The sequence below is a fragment of the Grampus griseus genome, assembly GCF_964374135.1.
Source record: "Grampus griseus genome assembly, chromosome: 11".
Taxonomy (NCBI): domain Eukaryota; kingdom Metazoa; phylum Chordata; class Mammalia; order Artiodactyla; family Delphinidae; genus Grampus; species Grampus griseus.
The window spans coordinates 97,666,984-97,691,183 of record NC_139005.1 but is presented as its reverse complement, the minus strand read 5'-3'; the positions used below and the strand labels follow the sequence as shown (position 1 = coordinate 97,691,183).

The following is a 24,200-nucleotide window of genomic DNA, read 5'->3' as shown; positions in this document are numbered from 1 at the left end:
TCATGGTCTCATCTACACCTAATTATCTGTGAAGCAGGAGGTAACGGGAGCATGTGGATGGCGGGTGAGTTGGAGGGAAGACCACTCTGAGACTCTCTCACACTGACACCAGCTCCAGGGTTCCTTATGTCCCTCCCTGTAGGCAGGACATTCTCCACTCTCCAGCAGCTGGTCTGGCAAAGATGGCCTGGCCCATGCCGGCCCCCTGCCCCAAAGCCCCTCCCCCAATCCAAGGCAACCCCAGACCTAGTAGGCTCTGTCCTCCACAGGGGCTTGGAGCTGGGAGAGCAGGAAGGAGCCCAGCACCAGCCAGGGTCCACCGCCCCGCCCTCCCCTGTGGGCCCTCCCTACCCCCAGCCCCGCCCACCCTGCTTCCTCCAGGCTGGTGCCCATCTGATGTCAGCTCTGGGAATCCCTGTTCAATCCTTCCACAGGGACTTTTGCTTTGAGAAATGTATGCAGCAAGTGCTGGGTCTCGCTGGAGAGAGACAGAGACAGACAGACACACACACACACACACGCACACGCACACACACACACACACACACACACACACACACACGCAGCAGCTCCTTGCGGACCGACTAGGAGACGATCTGACCCACTAATCAGCCACAAAGACGTCTTCTCTGTGACTTTTGGGCAAAGCTCACCATCGCGGCCATAGGGCTGGGCCTGGGCCACGGTTCCTCTGCAAAGTAACTGAACTGACTTTCCCGAGGGGCACAGCGGCCTGGTTTTGGAGCCACTTAGGCCTCCTGCCTCTGGAGGGTGATGCTGGGGCCATCACCCGACTCGAGAGGCAGGCGGGCTGCAGTAGCTGAGCGTGGGCAGGCGGGTCTCCGCCGTCAGGTCAACCCTGACACCTGAGGGGCGGTCCTGCTCCAGGGCGGGACCCTCGGCCCCAGTGAAGGTCAGCACCGCTGGGCTCTCGGCTACCCCAGGGGTGGCCTCAGGGACAAGAGTCCCTCCCACACCCACCCTGTGGGGAGAGAGGCTGCGTGCGGAGGGGGGGGTCAGCTCATATTCATGTACATTTAGCGGGGCCCTTCCCAGGACAACGGCAGGCTCCCCAAATCCCTCCCAGAAATACATTTGTTAAAAGAAACTGAGCGAGGCCAGAGGTTGGCTCAGAACGAATCCACGCTTAGTGAGTTCAAAGATATTCAGACAGATGGAAAGAGCAGAGAGGGAAGGGGGGGCTGGGGCGTGCCGCAGACACACAGGGTAAGAGTGGGAGGCCCAGGGGCTGGCTGGACGGTGAGGAGATCCCTCTGCGGCCCTCGGGACCTCCAGCTGGGGCTGGCAGGCAGGCTCTGAGAAGCAGATTTTGGGGGCTGTGACGGTTAATTGGGGGATTCCAGGGGCTCCCCGTCCATGCTTTCTTTCAGCTTGTGCTTGCGAAACAGGCCGTAGAGGACCCGCAGCGTGCTCTTGGTGTCCTTGTTCACGATGTCTGCAGGCCAGGGGAGAGCAGGGCAGGGTTCAGGCCTGGGCAGGGGGTGGCCAACCGTCCACCTTTGCCCGGGACCAAGGGGTTCCCTGGGACACAGGCCTTCAGGCTAAACCCTGGAGAGGCCCCTGCAAACCAGGACAGTCGGTCAAGCTAGGCGTGAGTCCCAGGACCCAGCACAGGGCGTGCTACCTCCTTCTCCTCCCCGGCACCCTCTTGTGGGGCCCCCAACACTGCAACTCCTCCAGGCCTCAGCCCTCCGGACAGCCCATCCCCAGGGACCTCAGTCCCCCATCTCCTCTCCCCAGGACCATCCTCCACTGGCGTGGGTAGGGGCTGTGGACACAGTGCTCCTCCTAGGAAAACTCAGCAAACGCCAGGCAAGAGGCTGTACCAACACACGGCTGTCCCCATGCCCCGTGCCCCGCTCTGTGGCGCTCGCCCGAGGCTGGCTGCCCACGAGGGTCCTGCACTCACCTTCGGGGCTCACGGGGTGATTGAGAAGGTCTTCATCTTTCAGCAGCTCCAGGGCCAGGGTGACGTTGTGTAGCTACAATGACAAGATCCCATCAGGTGTCAGCACGATGACCCATCGTGCAGCAAGGAGGCCACCTCTAGTGGGAAAGGCAGTCCCTGAGGAAGGCACCCAGCCCAGGGATCAGGGAAGGCTTCCTGGTGGAGGTGACACCTGGGGGTGAGTCCTGCCAGGTGAGGGGACTAACCAGGGAAGGGAGCATGGGTTCATCCTGATCTTTTCCGAAGCAGCCCCAAAACCCGTGAGCAACAGAGACTCCCTCAGGAACAGAGAGCTGAGGTCCATGGGTAAAGCATTGATGAGGAGACCGACGTTCAGAGTGGCCACAGGGCTCATCTGAACTCACAAGACGGAAAGTGTCGGAACCAGACGCCTGCAAAGCAGACTGGGGGCTGAGGAGCCACCTCTACCCAGGTGCCTGCCCTTTGTGCCACCCCTCTGCCTGGGCTGGCGCCTGAGACACCGCTCCCAGCACTGAGAATTCCCCGGGCCAGAGTCAGGCCCACCCAGGTTCGGATCCCCGCTCGGTCCTGGGGAGCCTCGAGCAAGTCCCTTGGTGCCTCGGGCCCTCCACTTGCTCCCTGCAAAGTGGGGTCTCCACCATCTCCCCCGATACAGGACCCTGGGTGATGGGCCCTGGGGAGCCCCATCAGCCCTCAGCTCAGAGCAGTCCCTCTGTTAGTGGAGCCCTGGCTTTTCACAGCTAGTTTCTCAGACCCCACCGAAAAGACCCCTGCCCTTCTCCTTGGGGCAGCAGGCTGGTGCGGTAAAAAAGAGGGCGTGGGGCAAGGCAGGACGAGGCAGGGATAAAGCTGGCTGAGTCCCCGACTCACTGGCACCTCAAGCAGGTCCTTCCTTCAAAGGTCTCAGGCCCACCGTGCTGACTGGATGTCCCAGACTGGTGGCCAGTCGTGCTGCTCCCTTCCCTCCCCGTCTGCCGACCATACCAGCCCCAGAGCCCGCTTCACACAGGCCAGGCAGTTCCCATGGCAACCTAGCCAGGGGCCCAGAGACCCGGCTGGCAGAGCAGCAGATGAGCCAGGCCCATCCGAGGAGGCCGCCCTGCCTAGGCCGCCTGCAGTCACCTCCTGGTGGGTCTGGGCAGATCTAGGTTAGATGTCCATGCACCCGCCCCACTAGGTCACAAGTCACAGGTCAGACAAGGCACATGTCCTGCCTGGGCCTTTGTCCCCTCATCTGTACAAGGGGAATAGTGCATCTTCCAGAGGCCTTTCCAAGCTGCCGTGTGGATCCAAGTGTGATGGTGGACACAGGATTGGAACCACAAGGCAAGACTTGAACGTGGAATAATAAAGGCAGAGCCAGGGCTTCCCTGCAAATTCCAGCTGTCCGGGCTCCTACAAGGGTCGGGAAGTGAGGCGTGTAGGAGGGCCTGAAGCCCCCGAGAGAGAACTCTGTCTGAGAGGGAAAGGGGCAGGTCACAGTCCTGGTCTGAGGGCACAGGGCAGGGGCAGGGGGAGCACGTTCCACCCACGCCAAGGACTCCTGCCGCATCCCGGGCAAGGGGCCAGAGTCCTCCATGGCAGCTGGTGGCCGTGCGGGGACCACGGGGATCTGGAAGGCAGCGAGCAGAGCCCTTCTCCACGGGGGAGAGATGATGGAGCATCAGATGGACAGAGGCACCGAGCTGGGTCCGACATGCAAGAGGGAGAGTGGCAGAGGCTGGGTCACTGGCCCAGTAGGGCTGGCCCCTCTAGAGCCCGTCAAGAAGAAGAAACCAAGGTTGTCACAGGTGCCAATGCTTCCAAGCAGGTGAGACACACCCCTGGGGCTGTCCAGACCAGGTGGAAGCAAACCTCAGAGGGAGGGGCTAAGACCTCCACTGCTCGCCCCGTGCTTTGTCCCCAAGTCTTCCCCCGACTGGAAAATTCTGGAAAATGAGGGTTACAACTGTTGCTATTATTCTCATTCTCATCATGAACACTATTGACAGGGTGCACAGAAAGTAAATGTCAGAGTGAGAACGAGACACCCGGGCTGGGTTCCCCCGCCTCGCAGCCCTGCCTTTGATGCGCTCACCCTCTAAGCCTGCATCCCCACAGCGTGGTCCAGGGTGCAGAAAGCCAAACAGCTTTGGGAAACGTTGGCTTCGACAAAGTTATATGGAAATCCCCCACTGCAGGACTTCTCAGAGCCTTGAATATGCTTTGGTGTGTCATGAGCCTTCAAGACTGTGCATGTTTTCCCAGGTGACTTGACCGTAGGATCCATTTGTCACAGAGCAGCTCACGGCACCAGTGTCTTGGAAAGACTTCCTTCACTTATTTAAAAAATATTTATTGGGCTTCCCTGGTGGCGCAGTGGTTGAGAGTCTGCCTGCCGATGCAGGGGACACGGGTTCGTGCCCCGGTCCGGGAAGATCCCACGTGCCGCGGAGCGGCTGGGCCTGTGAGCCATGGCCACTGAGCCTGTGCGTCCGGAGCCTGTGCTCCTCAATGGGAGAGGCCACAATAGTGAGAGGCCCACGTACAGCAAAAAAATAAAAAATAAAAAAAAATTATTTAGCATCCACTATGCGCTGGCCACGCAACAGGGGCAAACCCAGACCCACTGCCTGCCCTCGTGGAATGTGAGAATCGCTGCCATCAACTAGGGCGGTGATCGCACTTGTTTCTATGGGTCACACTCCTCGGCGATGCCCAGTCTGACCAGGAGCAGCTGCCCCAGGCTCCAGCCTGATCCCACCACGCTCCACACAAAGCATCATTTTTCTGCCGCGCACAGTTTGAGATGATGAAAGTATGGAGCTGAGAGAAGGTTACGACCCAGAAGGATGCATTCAAATCGTCCCGGGGAGAAGTAATTGCATGTAGGAGGAAGCCAGAGACTCTTGGCCCCGTGCTTTCATTTCCGCAGAGAAAATGACCGCCTCTCTCCTCCACCCGGACGCCTCTTCCCTCAGGGAACGGCAACCTCACGTAGACGCCGTTGGCAAAGGAGGTCTGATAAGGAGAAATTCAATGGCCAGAGGCCACGCTGCAGAGAAAACAATTCCTCGGAAAGGCCGCTGTTCCTGCGCTCTTCTGCTAATGACTTCCTCGGCATTTTTATTACACATTCCTACGGCTGAGATTTCCTACAATAGTCCATACAAACGCATCCTCGGGGTCTGAGCTGAGATGCTGCTCCTTTTCCCCCACATAGATTGTGGCTCATCTTTGGAAGCCGGTCCTGAAGCCGGTCCTGAAGCCGGTGGAGTTGGCAGGCTGCCTGTACACAGGGGCCTTGGAAGTCGGGACGTTTGTCCCTGGCTGGTAACTAACTAGGGGTTGGAGGTGAGCAAATAGTGATCACACCTTGACATCCCATTACTCAGGTGTGACATCCCCAACACCTGAGTAACAGAGAGGGGACCCCTGTGCTGCTCTGAGCCCCTCGTCCCCAGGGGGCCCGCGTGTGACCTGCCCGTCTCCATCCTCCCACCCTCAACACACAGGTGGGCCTCTTGCCTTGTGGATGAAGGTCAGTACCACGGTCTCAGCCTCACTCTGACCCACCTAAGCCCCCCGTCCCTGCAGCTCCGGGCGAGCCTCCTTCTGGGCCCACCACCCCGCCCCCATCTCCCATGGGGCTCCCCCTGGCTCCCCCGGAAGGACGCAAGGAGGCGGCTCTGGCTTTGGAGACGGACAAGCCTTGATGCCAGTCTGACCTCGACCCTAACTAGTGGTGTGCTCCTGACCAGCTTACTAGCTCTCTCTGAACTCAGTTTCCCCAGAGCAAAATGGGGATGGGGAATAGTTCCTACTCAGAGGCCCGATGTGGGGAGGAATTAGCAAGTTCATCCCGGGAGGCGAGCGCCTCCCTGGGCCCAGTTCTGCATCGTCTCTGCACCGCACACCACAGGGCTCTCCCGCCTCCGCACCAAGGCCGCAGGGCCTCCTCTGGCCACGAGGATAAAGAGGAGGTGACAGCACCCCAGGTCTAAGCCTGCACCTCGTGTGTTCTGCTTTGTCTCTGTGTCCCTGCGGTTGCCGTGAAAAAACCACGCCAGGCTCACTGCCAGTCTCAGGAGGAGGATGGGAAGCATGTGGCACAGAGCTGCACCGCCCCAGTGACCCCAGCCTAGATGGCCTGACGCCCATCCCATCCCGCACGAGCGGCGGAGCCCAGCCAAGCCTAGAGCAGCCGAACCCGGCCGACTTGCAGGTCCATGAGGATGAAGGATTGCAGTTTCAAGCCACTGGTTGTTTGGGTGGTTTGTTACACAGCATTTTCGTGGCAATAGCTGATCAATACAGTGCCTGGTGAGGGACAAGAACTTAGGAAGTGCTGACCACTGTTTCTACCACCACTAGAGCTACAAACACTGCCCTGCTCTAGCCTGTTTGCTTCTCAGCTCTTGGGAATCTGAGCCCCAATTCGATCTTCAAGTCAAGAGCCCCCTTGCCTCCTGGGAAGGTGGAGATGATGCCCACAGAGATGCCATCTTCCTGCTGCAAAGGGGGAAATGTGGGCTGAAGGGTGGGTGGCCAGTCCTGGTGTCAGACCTGCCACTGAGTAGCTGGATGGCCCTGGGCCTGTCCCAAAGCCTCAGTTTTCCCCTCTGTAAAATGGAGATGCAACCCTGCCCTGCCTCCCTCGCAGGGGTATGGAGTGAGGGAGAAGTGGGGTAAAGGGCCAGGTGAGGCCGGAGGCAGGTAGGAACTCCAAGAGAACGTGAGAGTAGCCATGGTTCGGGGCCCCATAGGATACCCAAGAGCTCAGAGGGGATAAGGTGGTCAGAGCCGACCACCCGGCTAAGGGGTTGAAGCAAAGCAGGAAGCAGGATGGGCCTAGAGAACGGCCTGGGGAAGGTCTGGAGATGCCAGAGGCCCAGGCCGAGTAAGGAGCACAGGCGGGCAGTGAGGCTGCGGCTGGGGGGCAGGCAGGCTGGGAAGGCGGGCCTGGAACATTCGGCAGGGGACCGGGTAGGTCAGGCTTGCGGCCAGAAGCAGGGACAGACAGGGCTGCGGATATGTGGGGGCCAGGCAGAGATCGAAGTTGGAACTGGGCCAGGGTCAAGGGTGTACAGGCTCACCCCCCAACCCCAGGCAGGCCTTGAGGTTTGAACCAGCCCCAGGGCCATGGGCACATCAAAGGGGACCAAAATCTTTCCTTTTCCCAGAAACTCCCCAAGGCTGGCACTGGGAACCGGCACCCAGCCCTGCCTGGTGTCCCCTCTCTGTGGAGGGGTGAAAGGGGGCCCTCCTACCCTGGGTTGCCGCTGAGCCGTCCCTGGGACCCCGGTGCAGACAGAGAGAAGCTGGCCACCTGGGGTCCTGGGCGGGCCTGGGGGACCAGGGACCACATGCCCCTGTGGTCTGAGGGGTGGCAGGGCAGGGGCTGTGAGCACATTTTAGGGGCAAAAAGCCCGAGGTGCAGGCAGAGACCAGAGCCCTCCGCCTGGACTAACGCAGCCATCTTCCAAGCAGCCCCCCAGACTCCAGGGTCCACATGGGAACTCCTGACCCCCACAGGGCCAGAAGCCCTGCCACATCCGAGCCTTGGCTGACTCTGTTCCCTTCCCCTGGGGGTGCCCTCCCTAGTTCACGCTGCGAACCAAGCCCTAGACAATTTCACGGCCACCTCTCACGCAAGGCCTCTCCTGACTGCTGCGGATCCTGCGAACCACGCTTTCTTTCAGACCCCGCACCGGCCCGCCCACCACGAGCCACGGCACTTCATCACAGCCCTAGAACACCGCACACCACTGAGGGCCCAGCGGGTGGAGAGCGAGCCGTCCTCAAAAGCAGCAGCTGTGTGGGATTGTCTTTATGGCCCACGGGGCCTGATGCCAAGAGGACCTCAGAAAACGATGGATCCGGTGCATGGGTGAATGGGTGGGCAGACAGGTAGATGGATGGATGGGCAGGTGGATGGATGGGTGGATGGAAGGATAGGTGGTCAGGTAGATGGATGGATGGATGGGCAGGTGGATGGGTGGGTGGATGGATGGGCAGGTGGATGGGTGGGTGGATGGAAGGATAGATGGTCAGGTAGATGGATGGATGGATGGATGGGTGGATGGGCAGGTGGATGCATGGATGGATGGGCAGGTGGATGGATGGGTGGGTGGGCAGGTGGATGGATGGGTGGATAGATGGATGGACGGATGGGTGGGTGGATGGGCAGGTGGATGGATGGGCGGATGGATGGATGGATGTGCAGGCAGGTGAATGGGTGGATGAATTGCGTGGATGAGTGATCCATGAATAGCGTTGATGAGTGAATGAATAAGTCAGTGGATAGGTGTGAGGGTCTATGGGTGAGGCTGGTGGATGGATGGGCAGACATATGGACAAACAAAGTTTCCCATCACCCTTACTTCACCTGGAAGTGAATAAATAAAGACTGATCAGGCCAATTTCCTAGATCTGTCTACCTAGAGGTAGACCCCTGAGGAAAATCTTTGGAAAACTTACCATTTCCGCAGGAGATTTGGGAGTGAGATAGAATTCCTTCAAGTGCAGGAAGAAGCCTTCCAGTTGTCCAATCAGCAAGAGTAAGATGACTCCATCTGCAAACTACAAAGGAGGGAATGGGAGGCAGATAGCCTGGAGGATCCCCTCTGCCTTTTACAGGCTGTGTGACCCTACGGAAGTCACACAAGCTCTCTGAGCCTCAGGTTCCTTTTTGAGAAACGGGGACGACACCCTGACCTCACAGAGTTGTTGTAAACAGCAGCAGGTCTAAAGCAGTTATTGGTTGCCTAGCACAGAGCATGTGCTCAATAAAATGAGCTATTTTTAAATTTTCTGTAAAATAGCTTCAAATCATTTTTTAAACCACATACTGTTCCATGAGCTACAGAAGCCCAGGCGGAAACGGAGTTAAGTATAAAATAATTCCATCAGGAAAAGGCAGAGAACAGCACACCGGGCTCATTTTGCTGGCGGCCACATTTGTATTGGTCTGTTTTGTCTGTATGTTCAGAGATAAAGCTGTCACCCTAGCACCAGCACATCATATGCTCATATAATCGTATTCAATCTCTTCAAAGACATAAAACACAAGATTGACTGTTGGAGGAAAAGCCACCACGCGAAGTCCTTAATGGAATTTCCTCATATTAGGTCTGTTCTGATGCTATTAGTTTGGCATATTCCCTGGTAATACCACCAAAATACCAGGGACTTTAATATCCCCTTTTATCCAGCAGTCGAAATAGCATCCTCACATGTGCATTATTCTCCAAATGTCATTATTTTACCAAGGGAGAGAGAAAGATGAAACGGGTAGAACGTAAACCTAAGAAATCATCTTGTTTATTCCCACGTAAAATACAGTAAAGCCACAAATGTATTGTTTATTCTGCGTAGACAGTGTGTCAGGTAATACACATCGTCTCATTTCTTACTCACAGTTCTCTGAGGTTGGTATCCCTGCACCCATTTTCAAAAAAGAGGAGCCTGAGGTTGAGAGAAGTCCAGGTCCAAAGCCACACAGCTAAGGTGGAGGAGGTGTCCTCAGAGCCCAGAAGCAACACGTGCCCATCTGCTATCTCCACCCTGCAGTGTCACCACACCATGTCACACACAGACTTCTCACATGGCCACCGTGTGAGGTGGTGATGGAGCACAAACTCTGGCCTCAGCGACCTGGGTTCAAATCCCAGGTCCACCAGTTAATCACTGTGTGACCTTGGACAAGTTAATTAACCTCCCTGGGCTTAATGTCCTCATCTGTAAAATGGGATAGTATCAGTTCCCACCTAAAGAGTTTGCTGGGAGGAGTCGGTGAGTTAATGTACGCAAAGCACTTTGCTCAGGGCCGGGCACATGGTGAGGGCTGTATCGGCTTTAGCTACCAGGCACAGGGGTATATCTACCCCATTCCCCGCTGGCTAATGTCAGGCTGTGCCTGAGACATCAGCTGCTCCAGTGACCAGACCTGACCTCACCACCTGCCCCCAGTCATGCTGTGTGAGCAAAACCCACGTGGCCCGACGCCTGCACCACCACCACGCCCAGTTAATGCGCCCAGGGTGCAGCAGGCTCCGTTGCTGCCCTGAAGGCCCTGGGCCGGCAATTCACAGCTTCTCTGCGCCCCACTGTGTTGAGGGAAACCACAGGGCACAGAATCCTCGTGGGAGGCCACGACCCACTGGGGAAGGCTGACCTCCTAAGACTCTGCTCCTGCCCCAGAACAGTGGGCCGGGCAACTCAGGGAGTCCGCAGACACGGGGCTGTGTCGGCACCTACAACCCCTCCCGGCACACGGCTCAACCTAATAAACGCTGCGAGCGAATGCAGTTAGGGAAACCTCATGTGCTTTGAGTCTTGGGGTTGGAGAGACCAAGATTAATTTTGAAAAAAGCTGAAAAGTGGTTATTTTACAATGAAAAGTATAACAGCGTAGACAAACGCTGAGATCCCCACTTCACAGGATTCCCGTCGTGCCCCTGATTGGCAATACCGCCTACCAGCAACATCCCCATTGGAGAGGAGGACCCAAGGTTCCAAGAGGTGACACACGCCAGGCCACATAGGATGGGCCCAGGCTTCCAGTGCCCTGTGGAACCCCCTCCCCATGCCCCTTCCCTGCCCCAGACCCTGCAGCTGAGTCCCTACCTGGGTGTCCAGATTCTGCACGGACAGGCCCAGGCGGTCCAGCTTCTGGTTGGCGAAGTTCACTATGGCCTACCCAGGGAAGAACAGAGGCCCCAGGTCCCCAGCTCGGGTTTGCGACCTTCCCACTTGGGGTCACAAAAAGGCCCCCGCACGGCACCCGGCGCACAGCAGTTGCAGAGTGAGGACCCGGTCCCTTTCCCTTTGCCCCACTCCCACCCCCAGACTCAAGGCGGGTGGGCGGTGGGTGGGCGGGTGGCAGGAGGTACTCTTGGAACTTTGACCTCTCTTACCTCTTTCACAGCGTTCACTTTCTCCGGAGCCAGCTTAAATAATTCATCAAAGACGTCCTCTGCAGACAGATCCATTAAACACCTCATTACGATGCTATTATCTTTGGGCCAAACAGGGACTTTTTTCCACCAAAGTTTCCCAGAATAACCAGTCTCGAGGGAGATGTAGTTTTATCTCAAGGTTCTTGAATTAAAGAACAGGTCTGGGTCAGAGTCACTGCTCCCCTGGCTGTGTGGCCTGGAGAGAATCGCCTCCCCTCTCTGTGCCTTGTTTTCCTCCTCTGTAAAGTACGGCTGATAATGACTACTAGGTGGGATCACTGTAAATATCCTGTCTGGGGGCAGATAACACACTTGTGATGGTGGCTGGGCACACAGTAGGACTTAAATAAATGGTCGTCTTTCCTGCCGCGGACACCATCCCTTCCTCTGGGAACTTGCCCTGCCTCCTGCTGGTTCCCTGCTCCACCCACAAGCCCACGGGAACCGCCATAGGTGGCTGAGCAGGGACCAGCCCCGCACTGACTCTTGGCCCAGCGGTCTCCTCCGCAGCGTTTGTGGATTGGCAGAATAAGGGCACCCAGCCCTCCCAGAGAGTCAGAACTTTGCTACAGCGCACAAAAGACCAGCGCCCTCAGTAGCTGAGTCATGCCCAGGGAGCTGCATCTTAGCAGCTCAGGCCACGGGTCCAGCCTCAGAGATGCCAAGTCCTCGGACTAATGTCCTTTTCCCACAAGCTGCATTCCTACTGTTCACAGCTATGCAGCGCTTCACCTCCCCCTGGGGAGAATGCTCCGCAGGCACTGGATACCCAAACGAGTAGAAAAATTTCCCTCTTAATTCTGCCAATCAGCTGCTGTGTGACTCTGAACGAGTCACTTCACCTCTCTGTGCCTCAGTTCCCTCATTAGTGAAGGGGGAAAAGTAGCACCAGATAGCATCGTGCACGTTAAAATGCCCCATAAACCAATAAACATGGTGGAAACACCTGTGGTCCCTCCCAGACCCCTTGGCCTGTGGTCAGTGAAATTGTGTCCCTGAAGAAGCCAGGAAATCAGAGGCCAATGTGCATGCGGATGGCACAGGCCAGAACAGGACGGACGTGCTAGAAATGGTTTTAAGGAAGCCCGTTTCCGTGGCCCTGCCCCTCATTGTGTGACCCAGCCTCATGCAGCCCCCTAACAAACACTGCTCCCTGGGCAACCCCTGTGTCCTCCGGCTGCCCCTCCACACACGCACACACAGCCATCCGACCAGCCTCCCTCGTGCCTCCCCTCTCCTCCCTTTCCCCACTCAACCTTTCTCAGCCCCTGTTCTCAGAAGCCCCTCGCAGGTCGCTATTTCCTCCTCGGCAGGTGAGAATCCCTTGCCCATACAGCTCTTTGTCCCAAGTGGGTAAGGTTCAAGGAGGAAAAATAATGTTAAGATGGATGGATGGATGGATGGATGGATGGATGGATGGATGGATGGAAGGATGATGAATGGGTGGATGGATGGATGGGTGGGTGAATGGATGGATGAATAGATGAATGGATTGGTATATGGATGGATAGATGGATTGGTATAAGGATGGATGGATGACCAACTGGCCAGGCAGACTGACTAAGGAATGAATGAATGAAGAAGGAAAGGCTGGGTTAATCAGTTGATTGGTGAAGATCTCTGTCACAAAAGTAGCAGCTAAATTAGCGAACAATCACTATTAAGCACTTACTCTGTGCTAAGCACACTCACAAGGTATCTCTTCACCCTCACCACCATTCTAAGAGGTGGGTGCCATTATAAATCCCATTTTACAGATGAGGAAACTGAGGCACAGACCGGTTCAGACACTTGCCCAAGTTCACGTGGCTAATAAATGGGGGAATTAGTGTTTGAACCCAGGTTGCCTGGCTCCAGAGCCCACACACTGAACACTCCATAGCTGCTGCTGATGGGAATTATAAATCTCTCTGCCCACATGAGCGGTATCCTAAGAAGCAACAGCCAGATCCACGGACGGACAGACAGAAGGAGGGACAAACGGACAAGAGGGCGCGAGATACACACAGCAGACCACAAAGGAACCGTGAGCACACCCAATGATCAACGTGTCATCATGACACGTTTGTCCCCACACGTATCCAGCAGAAAAAGATTCCCTAAATTAGGAAAGTACTCACTCGAAGGTTGGTCCTTGTCTGTGCTAAAGGGAAAATTGTAGGAGGGGAAAAAGGAAACACATGGTTAAAAAAACCATCCTCAAACCTGTACTCTCTTCATATGACAAGACCCGGCAGTGGGAAGGTTGACAAAGAAACTGGCCAGCTGCTTTCTCCTGGCAGCTCTGTAAGCAGGTGGGGCCCTCGTGAAAAGCAAATGGCAAACGAGGTTCAAACCTTCCCCTGAGGCTCCCACACCTAGAAGTGTCTGGACTGTGTCCTTTTCGTGGTTGCTGTGTTAGTTTGCGGGGGGCATATTACACACACAATAAAAACACACACATCCTAACTTTAGAGCTGGTGCATGTTTACACATGCGCACACGCATGTGTAATCACCACCCCCAACAAGGCACAGAACTTTCCTAGCACCCCCAATGTGCTCCCCCATCCCATTATACCCCACAAGGTTACCACTGCTCTGATCTGTCTTGTTGGCCTTTCATTTTGTCTGTTCGTCTATGGAATGAAATCGTATGTACTCTCTAGTGTCTGGCTTCTTTCACTCCCTTTTTATTGTCTTTGAGTGGTTTTTCTTTGACTTTGTTGCTAAATTCTCCGCCCCAGCGCACCTCCTAGAAGCAAGGTTCTGGGCCCCAAGTAGGCCGAACTCTCCCTGGAGAGCCGGGCGGCCCCTCCAACCGTGGCCCTGGGGGGTGGAGAGCGCAGCCTGAGACCCAGGGCTCAGCACGGGGGCAGCTGCCAGGAGGGGCACACGTCCCTGTGCTGCCCTCACAGACATTTCCGAGCTCATCAGAGGCTGAGAAGGGTGATTTTAGGGCTATGAAGGGAGAAGGGGTGCAGCGCCTGTGACCGCTAACTGCACCCTCTCTCTCAAGTTCCCCAAACACAGAACCTGAAGCTTCAGCCTTGACAGGGCCCCGTGCAGAGCCGCTCAGCGGCTGGGCAACAGGGAGGTCATTTAGCCTCCCAGAGTCGGGGTGGGGCTGTGGTGGTTCGAGGCGGGGACAAGCCCTCCTCCCAGGGTGACCTTGGGAGGGTAAATGGGCCGACGAGTGCACGGGCCCCGCTGGCAGGAGGGACCAGCAGCGGTCTGCTTCCTCCGCCCTTGGCCATGCTCGGCTCACCGCCTGGACCACAGACCTTACCGTCATCGACTGGCAGAGGTTTGAGCCCTTCCCCCCACCCCATCCTCAGTGAACACCCAGGAGCCGTAGACCGGAAGGACCTCAGGGCTGGGGGCGTACAGGAGGGGGAAGGTGCCCTCACCTACATCACCTGTAACTCTCACAGCAGCCCCAACAAGTAGGCGCGGGTCCCCCTTTATCAGAGGCGTGAAGAAGCTCAGAGAGGGGGAGTGACTTGCCCAAGGGAACACAGCTCAGACATGGCTGATCTGGGATTTCAGTCCAGGTGGGGCTGGCTGCCCAGCCTGTGAGCAGAAGAGAACTGAACTCACCCAGCTGGGGTTGCTGAGGATAAAATGGGTTAAGGGAGCTGAAACAGCCCAGTGCCCTGCACACAGTAGGCCTTCAGTAAGTGTTAGACCGGAAAGGAGAATCCACAACTTTCCTTCAAAAGGAACCCACTCTCAGACCAAAACCGGAAAGACCTTTGGCCCAGACCGGGGTGGGCTGCGAAGTGGGGAAGCCAGGCAGCCACATGTGGCAGGGTCTGGAGAAATACCGCCCGGCAGGGAGAGCCAGGGCCCCTCCGCAGCTCTTGCAACTTTGCAAAGATGAGAAACATTCTGCCTGTACCCAGTCAAGGTTCTACAATTCACAGGGCAGAACAAGCATCCCAAACCCAGGGGCCTGCGGCAGGGCTGGGCTCCCACCCAGGGAACGGGGCAGGGACCTGGGCAGGTGCCCGGAAGTGTGAGCCTACAGGTGGCAGGAGGGAGGGACCTTTGGCTGGGGCCAGTTACAATCTCCAACGAAAGGGAGTCCAGGAACGCAAGACGGCCATGTCTCCCTGGAGAGACAACGCAGCTGGTGTGTTGAGGGCTTGGGTCGGGGGTACGAGGTACATGTGTGGTTTCCTTTACCACCCAGGCAGTCAGGAGTTTAGTCCATAGGCCAGCCTGGTCCCGCACTGCTAAGGCCCTTCTAAAGGTTGAACTGCGGCCTGCAGTTCAGAGACGCGAATGGGACCCCCTGCTTCTCCCAGACCCCAGGACTCTGTGGCTCTCTTGTTGCGGAGCGCACGTGCCCGGCCCTCGTCCCGATGTGAGTGTTTCCAGCTCTGCCACGAAGCACATGCTGTGCAGGTGGGTGTCGAGGCAGAGGGGAGAGCTCATTGGCGGATCGACCTCTGGTGTCCTGCGTGCGCGGACAGGCGAAAGGCCGACAGCTGGCGGACCCGGGCACTCCAGGTCCCAGCCCCACCCCGTATACAGTAGGTGCTCACTAAACACGGGTGGTATGAGTGAGCCCTCTGCGCCCTTGCCTCCTGGCACCGGTTGGAAGTTTCACGCCCGGCTGCGGAATCTCCCTGCCATGGATGAGGGTAAGGCTTCCCGGCAGCACCCGGCTCCGGGTGTTAGGAAACCAGCCTGGGGTTGGGGTCCAGAGACCCCAGTTTCCGGGTCCCTCCTGGCCCCCAGTGCCTGCAGTGTGACCTCATGACCGAGGGCCAGAGCCCCTTCCGCCCCCAGGTCTGCCTGTTTTGCCGGGCTTTGCGGAGGGTGGAGGGCGAGCCCCGTGAGGGCCAATGCAGGCCCCGCGGCAATTAGAGCGGTGGGCAGAGTGAGGGCCCCTCCCAAGAAGGGGAGGGAGAAGGTCAGGCAGGTCTGCCCCGCTCCGGCCCCAGGCTCCGCCCCTGGTCCCTCCCTCACCTGCTCTCAGTGAGTTGCTCCACCGACATCTCCGATTTCAGGCCACTCTTGGTGCTCTAGGAAACAGAAAAGAGGATGGAAAGGGGGAACCACAGAAAATTCTAGGACCACGCCTGCCACGAGAGGAGACTGTAGTGGCCAAAGCAGCCCCAAGGGACCCAGTTTGCTCTGCCTCATCCGCTCCTCAAGGGGGCCTCCTGGGCAGCCCTCACCACTGGGGCCAGCTTAATTGTCCTTCTTCCCACAGGCCTTGAGCCCCACGAGGATGGGGATCGCGTCTGCCTCATTCCCCAGGTATCCCCAAAGTCTGCCCAGTGCCTGGCTCACAGGGTATCAATGGACACGTGTTCATCTGAATAACAAATGAATGAGTGGGTGAATGAATGAATGAGTGAGTGGGTGGGTGGGTGAATGAGTGAATGAGTGAGTGAATGAATGAGGGGTGAACGCATGAAGGAATGAAGTCACCTCTGATTTACACACGTGTAGACAAAGCCATGAAACTGCTCAGTGGAGAATTCAAGTCAACTGTTTTGAACAGGTAAGAGAGCATTCTCCTGAGTTTGGCTGGACTCAGCGTGTTCTGTCGGGTGGGGTCAAGGGAAGCCGGCTGCTCCCCAGGTACCCAGGGGCTGGGGGAGCGGAGAGCGGAAGCAGGTGGGGCCTGTTTCTGGTGCCCGGGGTCTGTCTGAGAGAGAAAGCATGGACTCCCGGGGCATCAGCTGCAGCAGAAGTCCTGCACATGCTAGACAGGGAGCACCCCATGGGTGGAGAAACCCAGAAAGGTCCTGGAACCTTCGTCACACCCATCTGTTGAGGGATGAGACCATCGCAGTGAGAGGGCAGTGGCTGTGGCCCCGTGTTGCGAAGACTCCAGAAAGGCCGTGAACAGATGGCCACTTATGGCCCATGTGGTTGCCGTCAGCCGGGACCTTCGTGATGCCTCAGGTAGGTGCCGTCTGCTGGGTAAGTGGGACTGGCCGGCCCACACAGACCTCCCCGTGGCCTCACTGGACTCAGCATCTCCCGCCCACAGCTCCAGCCCAACCCCCCACTGCTGTCCTGGTGGGATCTGGTGTTTCTCATGGCTCCCTGGAACTCACCCCAGTTCAGCCCCCGCCCCGTGCAGCACGCCCCCATCCAGGGTGTGGCGATATGGCCCCGAGATGTTCAGCCAGCAGGCAGGCATCCTCCGGCGCCCTGCGCCTTACCTCCATGATGATCACCTCCACCTTGACATTGGTCGGGAGGGACAGGTCCGGCTGGAAGCACTTGGCCAGGGCCACGAGGAGATGCAGGGTGGCCAGCAGGTCCTTGTTGAAGATGCCTGGGAGGGGAGGGGGCACAAGGTCAGAGCCCTGGGGGACGACCAAACCTGGGGCCACGTGGTGGGTTCCTTATCGTCACAACCACCCTCTGCAGGCCAAGGAGCTCTGCGTCCAGCCTTCAGGAGAGCAGAGGTCCGGAGATCTACATTTAGAACCTAAAAATAGTCACACTTTGCCCCAGTCATCCCTCTTCTGCAAGTACAGCCCAAGGGCACAATCTGCCCTGTGGACGGGGATTTTAACACACAGATGTTCACTGCAGTGCTGTTTAAACAGCTAGATGTCCTACAGCAGGGCCCTGGGTGAACAAATTGTTAGATTTAAGCTGAATGCGACCTGATTCGGGGCCAACATTACAAACATCAATTATTGAATGTGGCGAAGGTAGTGGCAGGGGACCCAACAAAAACCGGGTTTGAAAACTGTTACATCCTCACCACCCGACCTTGGTGAAGCTATTCAGTGTCTCTTGGCCTCAGTTTTCTCATCTGGAAAATGGGGAAGATGTAGAGGTTGGAATGGCAGGAAACCATACCAATGGTCAACGGGGTGGGGCTTTGCACACTCTCGTTTCTTACGAGCAGGCACTGCAGATGCAACTTAGCTAAATTAATGAAGCAGGATGGTTAGTGCCCCTCTGACGAGGTAGACGAGGGCGCGTGTGTGATGCTCGGAACTCAGTAAGCAGTGGCCGCATTGTGGACAAGGCTGTGTTTTATCACCCTCGTGCTGTCCTTCAAGGCAGCACCCCCCGCAGCCCGAGTAGGAGGCTGGGGCTCTGCCCGCCCCCCCGCCCTCCCTGACACCGGCCCCACGCACTCTCCACGCTCCACTGGGCCTGCGGCTCCTCCACCTGCAGGCTCTGGCCGGCGGCCTCCAGGACCACGGCGAGCTTGCGTCTCTGGCTAGCCGCGGTCAAGGCGATTTCCTCCACGTCCAGCTTGACTCCAGTCAGCTTCTCTGAGGGCAGGGGAAGGAGTAAGAGGGAGAGAGAGGGTGGGAACAGCTGGCTGGGGGGGACAGTTGGGGCCCCTGCAGGGGACCCACAGCTAGTCTGCTTCCTCCAGGGAGGCAGGGTGCTGCCCTTCCTCATGGGCCACACAGGCTGCATGATGGGGTGAGCCCGTCCTGGGCTGACCTCACGTTGACCATTCCTGTGCCCCCCACCCCCAGCCTCCCACACATCAACGCGTTCCTCGTTCCTGTGGGGCAGGGTGGCCCAGTGGTTAAAGCCGAGACCCCTGGCTCCCCTACTTTCTTCACTGTGAGACCTTGGACAAGGTACCAGGCCTCCCGGAGCTCAGTTTCCTGGTCTGTAAAACGGGCATAGTCACAGGACAGAGTTGTTCTGCGGATGAACTGCACCTGCTCCATGGCAAGGGCTCAGGAAGCCGTAGCTTGTGGGACTGTCCTGCAGCCAATCTGCGAAGGGCACCACAGAGGGCACTGGGCAGGCCCCAGGCTGGCCCAAGGGGAGTCGGGACCACCCAGCCCTCCGGGACTGCCCAGCTTTGGAAGCATCCACTTACGGAAAAGGTGGTGCAGGATGAGCCCATCGAAAATATCCTCCTCCAGGCTGCGGACCACGATGTGCTCGGGCAGGAGCTTAGCATTGATCCACTCCGTCAGCACCTGTGGGCCCCGAGTGACAGCTGGCCCGGGGCCACTCCTCACCCGGCCTCTCACCAGGCTCAGCTCTGCCCTCCTCCCACCAGCCAACTCCTACCCGTCCTTCGAGGCCAGGAAAAGCATCACCTCCTCTGAGAAGCCTGCTCTGATCTCCCAGGCTGAGTCAGGGGCCTGCTCCGGGCTCCTGAAGACCTGACCACTACGGGCTATTGTTTGTTCTGTGTAAGGTTTTGGTAATACATGGGCGCTGGTGTCCCGCCCCCTCCTGCAAACTGCAGCAAAGGCTGAGGGCTGTCCCTGGAAGTCAGAAGTGCAGAGAAGCAGCCCCCCATCCCTTTAAGGGAGCAGCCCGAGCTACACGGGACTTGGTGGATAAACACCCCAGCTCCTCTGCCCCGGCAGGAAGACTCCAAGGTGTCCGCTCCACACTGGCTCCCAACGGTTCCCAGCCGGCTTGAGCTCCGACAACCATCTCCTGCTCCATCACCCTCCCTGGGTGTCTCCTTCCCACCTGTCTTACGTCCCTGCTCCCCTTCCTTGTCTCCTGCGATTACCTCCCAACTCAATATTTGCACCTGAATCTTTAGTTCAGCTTCTGGAGGAACCCAAACTAAGATGAAGTGTCAGCACGCCGCCAGGTTTTCCTCTGTGTCCCAGGGCGCAGCAGAGGGAAAAGTAGATGGGGGGATGGACAGAATGGGAGGGAAGAAGAAAAGGATGGAAAATGGGCCACAAATCCTCTAGGGGGTCAAAGGTGGTGCAGGCCAGGAGGCCTCCTTGGAGGAGGCAACAGAAAGGCCCCACGGAGACTACAGAAGTAGGGCAGAGGAAAATGGAGGTCCCAAGCCTGTGTCCAGCTGGTCCTACAGCCAAGAAGAGTACCAAGAAGTGGGTGATGCATGCCTATACCTGCCCACTTCGCCAGCTGTCCTCTGCCCTGGGCAGCTGAGCCAGAGAAGGAGCACGAGATTGGGGGCCAACAACCTGGGTCAAATCCCAGCTCTGTCACTGGCCAGCTATGTGTCCCCCACAGGCCAGGTCACTTCTCCAAGCCTCACTATCTGCTCCCTGGGATGCAGGTGACAGGATGCCGTGAAGTTTGCTGGGATCATGTACGTAAAGGCGCACAGTCGGTGCTCAATAAGTATCCCTCACGCAGCCGCTCAGCACGTCTCCCAGGGGCCGGCGGGATCGCCACCCACCAGCCTGAGGTCGGGGAGGGGAGGCGGCGGGCTGCGGTCCCCACCCCAGGGAGACAAGAAGACTCCTGCAGAGAAAGAGGCTCAGAGAAGGATGCCACACCTTTTGCAGTTCTTCAAGTTTGGGATCCTTCCTGGAAGTGGGTGGCAGGAACTTCTTCTTTTCTCCTGGAAGCAGAGATGAGCATATGTGCCTGGGGACCCTGCAGGCCGCCCCCAGAGCTGGCACCTGGACCACAAGAGGAAATCGGTCACGCTGCTTCACACGCACACACACACATGCACACACACGTGCATACAAGTTCACTCTCACACACACACACGCACACACATGTACAAACGCACAGATGCACAGACACGTGCACCCACACACACAGACACACGCAGTCATAAACACACAGGCACACATACATACACACGCACTCGCACACAGAGACACACACAGACACACACACACACACACACACCCTGAGCACCAAACATCCAAAGAGATTGATTTCCCGGACACGCCTCATCCTCTGCACCTCTCTTCCTTTGCCCATGCTCTTCCAGCCTCCCCCCAATGCCCTTCCCCCCCCCCACATTTCCCTCATGAACACCAGCTCATCCTCAGATACTGCAGCATCTATATTTTGGGAACATACTTAAAGTCGAAAACTATTTCTTGTCTATCTGGAATTCACATTTAACTGGGCATCCTCTGTTTACCTGGCAACTCTACTCACATATATACGAAGGAGCCACGGCTCAGATGAGCCCAGATTCCCGGGCTCCAAGGGGCCAGGACAGAGTCCACCGGCATCTGTCTGGCTCCCCCATATGGGCACGACACTGAGGCTGCCTGGCTCGTCCTATGAGCCCCAAGACCTGTTTCAGCATCTCCTGCAAGTTTAAGAACCTCAGAACCCACAAGGGTCAGGGCCAAGGGGGACCTCTGGAATCGAGTCCCAAAGGATGGGGTGGGAAACTGAGCCCCCAAGTGGGGCAGCCTTGCCCAAATCCACAAAATGCATTGCCTCTGTGTTCACGTGGCCCAGCTGGGGACGTCTAGACGTTCTGAAAACCTCTGCGTACCACCCAGCCCCGTGTGTTCTGACGAGAGGAGGGCGGGCCCTTGACAGACGCCTGGGGAGAGAGCGAGCAAGCGTGTGAGTGGCTGTGGCCCTTCCCTGGAGCAGATTTCTTGCCACTCGGAATCATACCATGTTCCAGCTCTGCCTGCCAGAACTCTCAGTATCTCTAAACCAACTCTAAAACAAAACATAAATATTTTTTCAAATCACGAAGCCCCACCACCCGAACTGCAATTTTCCTTATGTTGCTTTCCAACCTGAAACCACTTATAAACCGAGAGCGCCAGTTAACGGAGCCAGTCCCGCGACCCTGGACTTGGTGCTGTGCTACGTTACTCCCTGTGCCTCAGTTTCCTTGTCCGTAAAAAGGAGGTAAAAACACCCATCCTCAGAGTAATAGGTGAGATGCTGTGTATAAGAAGTTCTCAGCACAGGCCCAGCCCAGAGGGGGCACACACAGCAATCAGTATCCTGATTGGAGATGTGCGGTTATGTGGGAGACAGGGATAACTCTGTGGAAGGTTCCAGAAGCAGGGGGTCAAGTATAAAGCAGGAGGCAGAGGCAGAGGCTGGACAGAACCGGGTGTCCAGCTGACAACTTAGCAAAGCAATGCAGTACCCAGCACGGCTTGTTCGGTTCTTACAATGCAGATCCTGCCCCCATCCCCCGCCGGCACGGCACCTTGTGAGAGTGTCACCCCAGCCGCTTGGTCCACCCTCCCGGGGAGCTGCAGCAGGTTGTAGAGAGACTCCGGCTCCATCACTGCCTTGCCGGCCCTGGGGATGCAGGAAACAGGACATCACCCTCCGAGTCACTCTAAACTCACTCTGTGTGTCGTTTCCTCCAGACCAGGAGGCACAGGGAGAGAGAGGGTGGGAGCTGACTTTGGATGGACAAGTCACCGCGCTGCCTGGGCAAAGGGACGGGGCCCCTGGTGAGAGGGAAGCTCGGAGCCGATTCCTGCAGGACGCAGGTGCGGAGAAAGGCAGCGGCTGAGGTCCCGACCTGGGCAAAGGCTTGGCCGGGAGATGGGGTCCTTGGTCAGGTGCAGGGCGGCCAGCCCATGGCCCCACTACAGCACACGGGAAGCCCACCCACCCTGGGCAGTAGGACCAAGAGAGCAGCCCACTTCTCAGAGCTTCATGGATCTAGAAGACCCTCGGGTGGAGCTCCAGGGGGAAATTTGGGCGGGCCGCATGGAGCTGCTACGGTTGGTTGCGGTGAACACACCGATGGGTGACATCTGCAGACCAGGAGCTCCTGCGGGCGCGGGGTTGGGGGACGGCAGGCCTGTCCTCTCTGGGCCCTGCGCCTGAGTCGGGGGGACACAGAGAGGCACCGCAGACTGTGAGTGAGTGGACGGGACTGGGGTGCAGGTTGGGCTCTCAGGGGGTGGCCTGGCCCTGCCTGGCCCCAATTCTAAGCGAGGCTCTCCACAACGGGGCTTGTCACCCCGGCCTGTCGTGGTGGTTTGGGGATCTCTTTGCTCGCCAGGAAGGGCCAGCATTCCCAGAGCCCACAGGTACCCTTCTTCGTCCTTGCCGGGGGCAGGGGCCAGGCTCCCCCTGGGCCCGGCAGATTCAGAACCTCCTTCCTGGTCCCCTGGACTCACTTCCTCTCCTGCTCGGCTGAGGGCCCTGCCCTCCCACTTTCTCTCCTGTCCCTGGGTCTTCCCCAGCACCCCCAACCCCAAGCGGACATGTGGGGCAGGGCCCTCACGCAGCAGAAGCTGGTGGTCAGCTCCAGCGCCGGGGAGGCCTGGCTGGAGTGGCAGGGCGCAGAGCTGCGGAGACACGGAAGCGTTCGCAGGGCTGTAGCCGCCCTGTCACGCTGGCAGCCAGCCTGGGGACACTGGGGCACTGGCTCCGTCCTGCCCTAAAGTGTGGGAGCGGGGAGAACACAGCCACTGGGCCAACTCCATCCCCCGTATTCCCAAGCTTCCTTTTGGAGGGGATTCGGTTCACAGGGTGTGGCCAGAGGACAGGAAAGAACTTGGCCTGGGGGTTGAGGGATTGGGTTCCAGGCTGGCAGCTCCTCATTCTGGCTGTGTGACTTTGGGCAAATACCCTCCCCTCTCTGGTCCTGATATTTCCTTACAAGGAGGGGCTGGACTCGATGCTCGCCAAAGGCAACTGAGTGGACGCAGAGCTGGGAGCGGCCTCCAGCCATCAGCAGCCCCAGGCAGCCCCTTCCCTGACCTGGGCCTCTGTTTCTTCATCTGGAGACTGGGGCTTGCCTTTCTCTCCCCAACACATCGGATGAAGCTTAGGGGAGATGACAGGGTGGAAAGGGAGACTCTTGGCCTGGCTACACAAGAGGTGGGCCAGTGCCCTCCTGGCTGTCTGGGCCTCTGGGGCTGGAGGGACGGCCGCCTCTAAGCCTGGGTGGCGAGAGGGCTGCCTTGCAGGCTCCCTCCCGGTGGCGGCTCAGCTAAGCCTGTGCTCTCTGGGCTCCGTTTCCACGAGGCCCCTCGGAGCCCTCCCTCCGTGTGAGCTCAGGCGGCCGAGCAGAAAGCCCCAGAGGCGAGGACTCACCTGGCTGCTTCCTCCACGCCAGGAAACGAAGACCACGGAGCGCGAACAGTGGTCCCCGGATTCCAAACCAAAACAGCTTCCGGGTTCCCTAGGTCGGCGGGGGCCCCGCAGGGGCAAGAAGCTCACTTCCTCCAGGGCCTGTGGCTTCTGCCGGGCCTGCCGGGCCGCGTCTGCAGAGAGCTTCCTCCTTGCCGGGGCCGTAGGGCCTGATGCTCTGAAAGCGAAGCCGCTGCAGCCCCACCGGAAAGCTCTGCCCCTGGGGCCCAGCCACACCTCCTTCTCTCCCTCTCGCCTCCCCGGTACGCAAACCAAGCCAGTTCCTGAGGCCAGAGGCTGGGACTCGGCTTCCCCCAGGCCCACCACCAGCGGACTGTCAGCTCTAGCTCCCCGCCCCCAGCCTCTCTCCTGGACCACGCGGGAGCCTCTACTAGCTGGACTCGCGTTGCCAGCTCCACTCGCACCCCACCTCCCACCCAGGAGGTGCTCTCCACAGGCGACCAGAGGACCCACTTCACAGCCCAACTCGCTCAAAAGCCGTCAGTGGTGTCCAACAGCTCTTAAAATGAAATCCATATAACTGATTCACTTTGT

At 58.0% G+C, this 24,200-nt stretch overlaps 1 protein-coding gene across 3 annotated transcripts; it reads right to left on the bottom strand.

The window, feature by feature from the left end:
- Positions 1-1,052: 1,052 nt before the first annotated feature.
- Positions 1,053-23,686, bottom strand: PARVG (parvin gamma). 3 transcript variants are annotated; one of them, XM_082666798.1, is made up of 14 exons: positions 23,610-23,685; positions 22,306-22,387; positions 21,757-21,851; positions 20,105-20,169; positions 18,703-18,805; positions 17,993-18,133; positions 17,057-17,172; positions 15,846-15,901; positions 13,011-13,033; positions 10,849-10,907; positions 10,559-10,627; positions 8,411-8,512; positions 1,931-2,003; positions 1,053-1,456 (listed from the first exon to the last, which is right to left on the bottom strand). In XM_082666798.1, the coding sequence occupies exons 3-14, from the start codon at positions 21,833-21,835 to the stop codon at positions 1,347-1,349; spliced, it is 996 nt and encodes a 331-aa protein (XP_082522924.1). In that variant the 5' UTR covers positions 21,836-21,851; positions 22,306-22,387; positions 23,610-23,685; the 3' UTR covers positions 1,053-1,346. The 3 variants fall into 3 exon arrangements, with proteins under 3 accessions (XP_082522924.1, XP_082522922.1, XP_082522923.1); XM_082666796.1 differs by lacking the exon at positions 22,306-22,387 and having other exon boundaries at positions 23,610-23,686; XM_082666797.1 differs by lacking the exon at positions 23,610-23,685 and having other exon boundaries at positions 22,174-22,312.
- Positions 23,687-24,200: the final 514 nt, after the last annotated feature.